The 10,529-nt window shown below is 44.3% G+C and overlaps 1 protein-coding gene across 6 annotated transcripts in view; it reads right to left on the bottom strand.

Moving 5' to 3' along the window:
- The window catches only part of reln (reelin), a 91,790-nt gene extending 86,843 nt beyond the window's left edge, over positions 1-4,947 (bottom strand). For all 6 annotated transcript variants that reach the window (XM_034204865.1, XM_034204863.1, XM_034204864.1 and 3 more), the window contains exon 1: positions 4,388-4,947. In XM_034204865.1, the coding sequence (XP_034060756.1) occupies positions 4,388-4,640 (253 nt within the window). In that variant the 5' untranslated portion in view covers positions 4,641-4,947. The remainder of the gene's footprint in view (positions 1-4,387) is intronic.
- Positions 4,948-10,529: the final 5,582 nt, after the last annotated feature.

Here is a 10,529-nt window from a genome sequence, read left to right on the forward strand (position 1 = left end):
CCACATTGGTAATGAAAATTGGTTCTTACTAAGAAAGAACAATCCAATATTTAGATTGTGGGTATCCTTTTGTTGAACGGTCTGTTTAAAATGAATCGAAACATCAGACCAAAAAAGCTTTTGAAAATAACAGAATATTTCGATTAAGGTCAGAATATAATATTTGTAAATCTGACTCTGAAAGAGTCAGTGCCTCACCAGCCATGAACCTCACCGTACGTCACTGGAATATATGTATGCAAGAGAAGAATGTATGTATGTGTGAAGACAATATATGTATGCAAGTGAAGAATGTATGTATGTGTGAAGACAATATATGTATGTGAGAGAAGAATGTATGTATGTGTGAGAGAAAGTATAGTGGAAACGGAAGGAGTATGGTTGAAACGGAAGGCAGGTCATTCTTGCGCTGTGATTGGCTCAGAAGGTCGAGCGGGGCGGGCTCATGTTCAGAACTTCTGATTCAAATCAACATGATGGAGGGAGAGGGTTAGGGTTAGATGACTCCATGTATCTACGGACCATTTGTTTTTCTTTATTAAACAAGTAAACGGAAGAGTGTCTGCGAGGCGTTTTTGCTTTTTGTTTTTTACCTTACTAAATGGTCTAATGGTCATTGTAGCGAGGGGGGGGGGGGGCGATACTCGCGGAAGTGATTTCAAAACAAAAGCACTCGTTTGCTTGGAACGTTGAACATAATTATAAACAAGGGGAAACAAGGTGAATTTAGCGATCACAACGAAAACGGCCAAGACACACATTGAGCCCAGAAAATGAATGTTATTAAGGCTGTAAATATAATAAGCATGTGTCTAAAATGGACAACATTGTTAGGAGATTTAAACTATACAGCGATTATGCAATGCGGTCACTCAGCCGTCTCTCGCGTTTGTCTTTTCAAATCAGCTGCTCTTCATATTTTACAAATATTTTTTACTGAAAGTTCTTAATAAAACTGACACTGTTGGACTCGAGGGGAGAAGAATAAATGGACAACATTGTTAGGAGATTTAAACTATACAGAGAGCCGTTTTTTTCAAATCAGTAGCTCTTCATTTTACAAATATATTTTACCACAAGTTCTTCATAAAACTGACACTGTTGGACTCGGTACTAGTTTGACTGCTACTAACAATACATTGAAGTACTTTTACTGTGTACTTTGTGAGAAATACTCTGTCAAAGTCCCCTCCATATAGCACATAATCTAATGCATCAGTCCGTCCCAGGCGGGAGTTTATAAACCAAAGAGTAACCGCCCTTACGGCACGCTCTGATAAGTAAAGCGAACGCACCCGCAAGGACACCTGGCCAGGGATGTGACAGTTTCAGGGGTTGACAAAATGTTCCTTAAAACCCCTAATGCTTGCTGCAATCTACGCGATTCATCTCCCTCCATCATGTTATGTTGATTTGAAATCAGAAGTTCTGAACATGAGCCCGCCCCGCTCGACCTTCTGACCCAATCACAGCGCAAGAATGACCTGCCTTCCGTTTCAACCATACTCCTTCCGTTTCCACTATACTTTCTCTCTCACATACATACATTCTTCTCTCACATACATATATTGTCTTCACACATACATACATTCTTCTCTTGCATACATATATTCTCTTCAGACATGCATATTATAAAATATATGTATGTAAAAGGAGAATGTATGTATGTAAGAGTGAAAATATATGTATGTAAAAGGAGAATGCATGTATGTAAGAGTGAAAATATATGTATGTAAAAGGAGAATGTATGTATGTAAGAGTGAAAATATATGTATGTAAAAGGAGAATGTATGTATGTAAGAGTGAAAATATATGTATGTAAAAGGAGAATGTATGTGCGTGAGAGGACCAGTATGAATTATGGCCTGTACGGCCCCTCATATCATTTCATTCTGATAGCTAAACACAGTAATCTTGTCTACAACACACACACACACACACACACACACCACACACACACACACACACACACACACACACACACACACACACACACACACACACACACACACACACACACACACACACACACACACACACACACACACACACACACACAGTATGCTGCCCACACATGGTCTTATCATTCAAAAGCAACAGAGAAGCGGGAAGCAGTGAGGTCAGGTCAGAAACCCAATTACTGTACGACAAATCGGCCACACAGAATCTTCCCGTGGCTCAGCACTGAATACTGGGGTGGGTCTTGGAGACACTCACCTCCTGTCTCTTTTGTAGCAGGTCTTCAAAGCTATTTTCTTCATCTTACTTTCCCTCCCTACACTGACAACCTCTCTCCTTTCTTCAGTGTTCTTCTCTACAGCCCTTCAACAACCACACGGCCAGCATCTCTAATGCCTTCCGCCCACCATTTCCACATGCAGCTCTTTCAGGGGTTAGATCACACGTTGCTTTTAGAAGATTAAACCAAATGTAATCCAAAACTAAAGCCCAGAGTGCACGTAAAAAGCTATCTGGAAAAAAACGATTGAGATCAAACCAAATAAAGAAGCACGCTCAAATACAAAAGCTCTTTCGCAGAAGACAAAAATGGCACAAGCACTTTCCTTGCCCTTTCCCTCACACCAGCAGAAGATGTGATTTACTGCTTTTCTTTCATTCTGCTTTCAGGAGAACAGACAGATACATCAACCCTCAATCTAACCGTATGTATAGCTCTCAGACCACACAATTCTTGCAACAATGACAGTGACTGTGGTGAGAACATGAAAGAATGGATGTAACCAGCTATTTTTCTATGAGATGAAAGAGAGACTGGTATTGGTCCTGATTTCAAAACTAAACACACAGACAGCCACGTTACACTTGCAGTTTATTCTTCCATGCAAACTCAGTCAAAACCCCAGAAATGTAACAATGAGGGAACACCATGTGCCAAATCATGGGACGGAGAAAATAAGTGAGCAGCTTGGAACAATGTCATTTTTCCGTGCAAGCCCCGCTGCTGGTATCTTATCTGCTCAATCCTCTCATCGTCATTTAAATCTCCCCCCTACTCCATCCGATCCCAGCCGTGGCCCTATTTAAATCTCTCCCTCCTCCCAGTCCACCACATTTCTAATGCTAATTATTTAAACCTCTCCGTGCGCTATCCCTCCCATCCACCAGCTAGTTATTCAAATCTCTCCCTAAAAGCCCGGCCCTGTTAAAAGGTGCTTGACTGAAGGGCTGATCCGGGCTGTTATTTTCAGACAGAGGATAATATGGCTTCTTCCAGAATCCTCTCGTTTCCAGCTCTGTTTTCTTGGCCTTCTCATATCCTCTTCTTTCAATTACACAAACTCTGCTTCACATATCCTTTTTGAAATGAAGAGGTTTATTTGCCATGATAATGGATTGCAGTTGTTAGCAGCGCAAGGACAGGGTAATAAAGCCAGTGTTTGCCATATCAAATTAGATGAAATACAGCAAAGACAGGGTCAGGAGAAGATGTGGGCAAAGTACACAAAATGTGTGTATATTTAGGATGTTAGATTTGATCATGTGTATACATTTAGAGAAGAAGATAGCTGCATGGGAATGTGACCCCAGTGTGTCTGTGGTGGCCTGTGCAGGTCACTGTCCCTAGTGTTAAGTGAGTGAGTGAGGAATGATGAGACAGTTTGGGAGGTCAGAGGGGGATCATTTTTCCAGATCAGGTGCCAGCACATCAGCGTGGGAAAGAGGACATTAATCTCTTTCTCCTCTTACATGCTAGACATCATTTACTCATCTCTAAGTCTTTACTTCCAGCAATCAGATCTTTGTAATGTGCTCCGGTTGTCCATTCGCACCCGCTTTCATTCAGATAGAGGGATCTCACTGTTAGTCCTGTGGAGAAGCCATCTACACATGGAGCATCAGGATCACAGCGCAGTAAAACACCAGAGCTGCTCACGGCACTAAACAGGAGTCCCACTCAGCATCACTACTTATTACAGTTACATAAATGCTGGTTTCCAACAACAGCTCCCCACACAAACTGCACACTCCCATACTGTGTGCACACACCAAAGCGGTACCTCATGTGCAAAGCACAGCTGCAAGTGAAATGTGTTCACTGCACACGTGTGTGTAAAGTTCTTGATCATAACGTTGTTTTATTTTTCTTTCTTGTAAAATGTATTACATGCAACAATTCAAGCACATTTTAGCAGTGTCTACTCATCAAGAACAAATTACAATTTTAAAGTGAATTTATCACAGGGCGAAATCTATCGTTAAATAATACAAAATGCATTTTATGTTTTACAATCAGTGAAATTTACAATCAGATCAATTCAACACATTTCATTTTTTTTGTTATACAACACAATTTGCTAAAAGATAAATCCCATTCTCGTCAACATAGCAAGAAAAACAAAGTGGACACCGTAGGGGGTGTGCTCACCTTGGTACTCCTGTCCAGGGGTGTAGGCGATGGGGTTCCCCGTAATTTGAAGGGTGAGTAGCACCTCTCCCCCACCTTCTGTCATCCCGGTTCCCTCCAGCTCCCCGTGGTGGGTGCACAGGAAGAAGAAGGGGTTGAAACGTGGGTAGAAGCTTGCGGGGGGTGCCCCGAAATCCATGCTGCTGCTCCCCAAGACTAGGGCCAGCAGGGCACAGCCTAAGGCACCCCCGAGAGAGGCCCGCGCCACGGCCATCTGCCCTCACCAAGCGGGGGGCGGAGGCAGGGACGGTGGGTGAGGAGTTGAGGAGAGTGATGAGTGGGAGCGAGGAAGGCACAGGTAGAGTTCCAGAGAAGGACAGCTTTTGGAGTCCACAATTGAGTCGAAAGTCCAAAAGTGCGTGCGTGAGAGTGTGTTTGTATGCGCTATATTTGTGTGTGTGAGTGTGTGGGCTTGGCCGTCAGGAAAACTGTAGAGCTCTGTTCTTCTGCCTCCTCTCCCTGTCCTACCTTCACTCTCAGGGAGTTCAGAGCTTCGCCTGTGCTGTCCTGCTCCGGCGCTTAAATACCTCACCCCCTCCCTCTGTTTCCCTCTCTCCTCCCACCCTCCCTCCCTCCCTCCCTCTCTCTGTCTCTCTTTCGCTCTAACACCAGCTCCACGCGTGCTGTATGCGCTCTATGAGACGGCCTCCCTCCTCTCTCTCATCCAGCTCTTCTCTCCTCCCTCTTCTCTACCAGTCTATCACTCTGCCTTTTCCCCCTAATCTCTTCCTCCCCCCCTAACTCCTTCTCTTACCTCTCACTAAAACACTGTTACTCTACATTGCACTCTTGTATCCCTCTCCTGAGACCTTGTCTTATCTCTATGCATCTGTTAGTTCCCCCATCCCTAACCAGTCTACTGACATATCCCTATCACTCTCTTCTCTTTCCTTGTCTTTTGCCCGTCCCACCAGACTGTCCTCCTCCTCTCCCACTCACTATCACCACCTCCTTTCTCCCTTCCCTCTTCCGTTCTCTTCACCTCCCTCTTCTTGCCTATTACTGCTTCTCTCCCAACTTGGTCCCCCCCCTCCCCTCTCTCCCTCTTTTTCCAACCCTTTACGTCTCTGTTTCTCCTCTCGTCCTCAGCAGCACTGAGATTTGTTTTTCTTCTTCTCTACTGTTGCTTCCCCCCCCCATCAGAATCTCCTTTTCCACAGGATTCTCCAACTTTTTCTCCCTGTCAGAGCATGCTTCTCTTCTCTGGATTAACCCACTACTACTGTGCCGACACCAGCCATAATGCTGCTTTCTCTCCCCCACCAGCCTCCACTCCAGCGCACCAAATGATGGATAAGTATTTAACACCCTGTAAAAACCACACCCCCACCATCCCCATCTCTCCTTTTTTAATCCGGGAATAAATACAAATAACATGAACCGACACCCCACATACTTTACAGCCACACACCCCCTCCATCTCTCTCGCTCATCCATCTCTTGCTCTGTGTGTAAGTGATACACTAGCCCCCCCTGCTCGAATAATCTCTCAGCAGACAAGGGCTGCTACATAATGTGGTTCTGCAGAGAAAACCACATTAAATAAATTATCACAGTAACTTAAAGAACTTGCTGTTAACACCACTGAGCGTCTCGCCTGGCGTTCCTCTTTATCTGCCTGCTGGGTTTGTGTGGTTAAGTGCCTATTACAGACATAAACACTCCCAAGCTAGCAAGCTGCACACACACACACTCACAGCCACTTCATGTCCAAACAGCCTGACTGACCCACAGCAGGAGACACAGCCAGGCCGGAGAGGCCAGATGCTTTCACAGTCCAAACCCTGAATCACATACACACACACACACACAACCCCATGTCCATATGCACATTCATGGGATAACACGACACGGGAGCAAAATTCACGGGTTCCAAATACTGTAATGGTTTCATGTTTCGTTCTGTTTTGGTGTTTGGAAAGATTTATACTTTTCTCGAGTGAAGTCATTCACCTGTCAGGCCAGCTGCTGCCCCCAGACGAACTCCAGTCAGCGTGTTTATCCACATAGCAGTCCAGACTCCAAGAATGCTGTAAAAAAAAAAGGCAATTATTACGCAACTTTAAAGAGTTTCACAGACTCACAGAGGATGCTGATTTTTATTATTGTGGCCATGCTGATTTATATTCACTTACAAATTACTGTCAGAACTTTCAGAAAAAGTGAGGCCAAACTACACAACCTACAAATTCTTCAAATACAGTTACTTCAAGTACACTCTGATTGTGATGTAAGTTTTGGTTTAACCCTTTTCTATTCAGGTTAATTCTGTCTTTATTTAGTTCTGAAGCAGAAAAATGCACCTCCTTTCTACAAACCTGCCTGCTCAGTGCACTGTTCATTATATGTTGTGCTTCACTGATGAGATCATGTGTTTTTTGTTGACTTTATAATCCATGGAAATTACAAACAGCAACAACTCTTTTCCAAAAACCTTGGAGAACAACACAATGTTTTTCTTCCAATAGAGTCCGTGGTTATACTGTGACCAGTCTGCTGCTGCTTCTTTCGCCCATGGCACAACATAACATCAGAGGGCCAAATAAAGTGAAATGAAAAGAGTTACAGCGGCTCCACATGGACCAGGTGTGTTGTATTGTTTATAATACTACACCAATTCAAAACAATGTTAAATCACTGCTCTATAGCTCTGTGAAAACAGCAACTGAAAAGAAAGTACAGTGAGGAGGACTGAAGGCAGTAACTTTTCAGAAACACTGTGCGTCCTCCCCAGTTGCTCTCAGAGGTCATAGGGTGGACCGTTCTGCGGAGACTCTAGAGTGGGGTCAGAGTTTATCTCTGGCTTCTTCTATTGTACACTCAACCAATTCACAGCCACCCTCTAGCTCCTCAATGCCTTAATCAAGCACTTTTAATTAATCTAAATGCATTAACTCACTGGTGAGACTTCTTAAAGAGCTTAAATCTTAACAGTCTCTACTCTGTAAATGTTGCCAAACTGTAGTTACAGCCCTGAGCAGGCATTCAAAATGTATACCTTTTAATTGTTTAAGGTTTGACATTGAATGTATGTTGTTTTTTATAAAACAAACAACAAGAAAGTAAGCCAATGAGGTTAGTGACAAGTTTTTGAAAATCAAAATGTGTTCAATACATGCATATTCTCATTACATTAATATTGTAATTGTACTGTAATCTGTAGTCAGATGCTGTTAAACAACTGCAGAACAAGAGGGCGCTACAAATGCCAGTCAATCTTCAAATGGTGAAATAACATTTATTAATGTTGCTGGGTTTCTACGAAAGAAACATGTAAAACTGTGAAACTTTGCAATTTGATGCCACAATAAGGCAGCACCCCCTTCGGTCCTGCCAATGCTTTACTAAAACCTCTCGGAGACCAACCAAAAATACTTTTTCTTGGCATCTAAAAAGTTTTTGCTTTAGTAACTTCAGAAGATTCAGTCCTTCTGGCCTGATGATAACTTTCTGCTGATTAACAAGGTCTCCGAGCTATCGAAGCCTGAAAGCCTTTTTCATCATCCACTGCTGATGCTCCCCAGCAGGTTCTTCAGTTGCCACCGTGACAGGCACTGAAGACCTTCTGGCCACCGCTATGAGTAGTCTTTGTAGTAATCGAAGCTTTGAACATGGTCTTTTCTGATTCCACGTTCCCAACTTCCATGCAGAAAAAAATCCCCCCAGGATGGGCGTCTTATTCTCAGGGCTGAAGTCCAACTGAGTGGTGCTCAACAGGGAGCAGAGGGGGAAGTGTTATCAGAGGTGTTATCAGAGTGTTATCATTATGTTGAGATATTGTCAGACAAAAGGAGAAACACTATCAAACTCTTGACTGACGTACCCTCTCTGGCAAACACCAAAAAGGTTCATTAAGACCTTAAAAAGTGGAAACCAGAAGGTGGTTTTGGCTCAGGAGGTAGAGCAGTCATCCACCAACTGGAAGGTCAGTGGTTTGATCCCCAGCCCTGCAGTCAACAAGTCTAAGACAGGCCTGCAGTGGAAATGCGCCATCTTGGCGCGTTTCCACTGCAGGCCTCGCTCGGTTTGGTTAGGCCTTATTAGACCCGGCTCACTTTAATGCTGCGCTTCCATTACAGTTTAGGAACTGGGGTAGTTACTATAGTAACGCAGTGTAGGCGGAGCCGTGACGTAATCTTCAATGAGAGCCCCAGAAAAACAACACAGCCGTTAGCTCTTAGCACTCAGAGCTCACAGCTCCTCATATCTGTTCAGAAACTAGACACAAGTTAAACAAGTACAAACCACAGACTGCCTGTGTCATGGCGAATACAGTCGCTGGTTTATTTATGTCTGTATAGGCCGTTGTTGTGAGTGTGGACGGTCGGAGCATATATAACGTTAGCTTAGCCAAGCTCCATTTAGAAAACACGCATTTTAAAAGGTTTTTCGCCTGCCGTCTGTCTGCAGATTTGTCAAATCATTAATTCATGGTTTTTACTAACCGGTATCAGTATGTTGTTACTTCGGCATCATTTTGAAACGTGTATTACAATTAAATCACGGTCAAATATGTTCATCTTGTTGTAGTTGTAGCCCCCTTGCCAGCGATTCTCTCTCTAGTTTAGCATATACTCAGCCTGGTTGTTCCTGGCCCTAGAACCACGATTTAGTCGGGCCAGAAAAAAGGTGAAAAATTAGCTTCGGGCCAAAACTAGGCCAAGTGGAAACGCAACCAAAAACGGGCCCCGCACGGCTCGGCACGCTTAAGCGAGCTACCCGCTGCAGTGGAAACGCGCAAAAAGTGTTCTTGGGCAAAAAACCCAACCCCAATTTACTCCTGCCAACTGTGTGTGAGATGTTAGTCTCTTGTATGGCAGCCTCTGCCTCTGTATCAGGCCCGGTTCTACGGGGGTGCATAAGGGTGCATTGCACCCTCAGTTGAGTCGTTATGCACCCTCATTTGAAAAGTGAAAAATATTACATATATAATAATAATAATAGTAGTAATAAGAAGAGGAATTTAGTTGAAAGAAAATAAATTGTAATTGTGGTTAAATAACATTGTCTGCTGCATTTGGTCAATTTAAACGGTAAGTAACGTTATTATGTCAGGTGCGCGTGACCTGTGCCGCTGCGCGTTTGTCATCTGCAAGGTGCTTACACAGCAGTCAGTGATGGACATCAGAAAATGGTTGAAACAACCAGCCCTAATCGCCAGCAGTAATACTGCATCTACTGCAGGTAATAACAGTTCAGATCATGGGGACATTACGTTACCCGCGGCCACTGTCGTGGACAGTAACGTCCTTCCGCCCGACTTGCCGGCTTTGCCCGCCTCGCCCACGTAGGCAGAGCAGCCGCAGCCATCTTTGTTGCCCCAAACACCGCCACCCCTCAGCGGCCCGCAAGTGCCAGAGGACCTCGGGAAAACAGAGCCTGCCCAGGTATATTTAAAAAAGTACCCAACTCGCCTGTACAGTGGGGTGAGGCGCTCATTTTGCAGCTCATGGTTTCAAAACAGAGATTGGCTGGAATATTCATGTAAAAAAGATGCCATCTTCTGCTATGCATGTAGACATTTCGGTTTAAGTAAGTCAGATGCCTTCACCACAACTGGCTACAACAACTGGCGCCATGCTCTTATAGGCTACGTGATAAGGGACTGGGAAGGCATGAATCAAGCAAAGAGCACATAGATCCATAGATCTCTTCATTTTGCACTCTAATGGCGCGTTTCCACTGCAGCGGGGTAGCCCCGTTTAAGCGTCCCTAAGCGTCTTCGCTCTGGCCTCGGGCTGCCTCGCTGGCCGGCCCAGGCCGTGGCGCATTTCCATTACAGTTTAGGACCTGGGCTAGCAACGCAGTGTAGGCGGGGCGATCAGCTTTGTTTTTGTTCACATTTCTCGTTGTTCCGTCGAGCTCCCGCTGGATTTTATCATCCCCAATGAGATGAAGGAACGTCGTCACCTCCTCGGTCGACCACGGTGTGCTTTTCTTAGAAGTAGCCATTTTTGTAGCTCCTCCGTTTACAAAATGCTGTGTATAAAAATGCTGCAAGCTTGCTTCTAGATATATATGCGACGCTAGGGATGAACTCGCACGCAATCTTGTGACGATTCTCTCTGACCAATCAGCAGTCGAGAGTGTTGACGTCACTAGT

The sequence above is a fragment of the Gymnodraco acuticeps genome, unplaced genomic scaffold, assembly GCF_902827175.1.
Source record: "Gymnodraco acuticeps unplaced genomic scaffold, fGymAcu1.1, whole genome shotgun sequence".
In the NCBI taxonomy this organism is placed as follows: Eukaryota; Metazoa; Chordata; class Actinopteri; order Perciformes; family Bathydraconidae; genus Gymnodraco; species Gymnodraco acuticeps.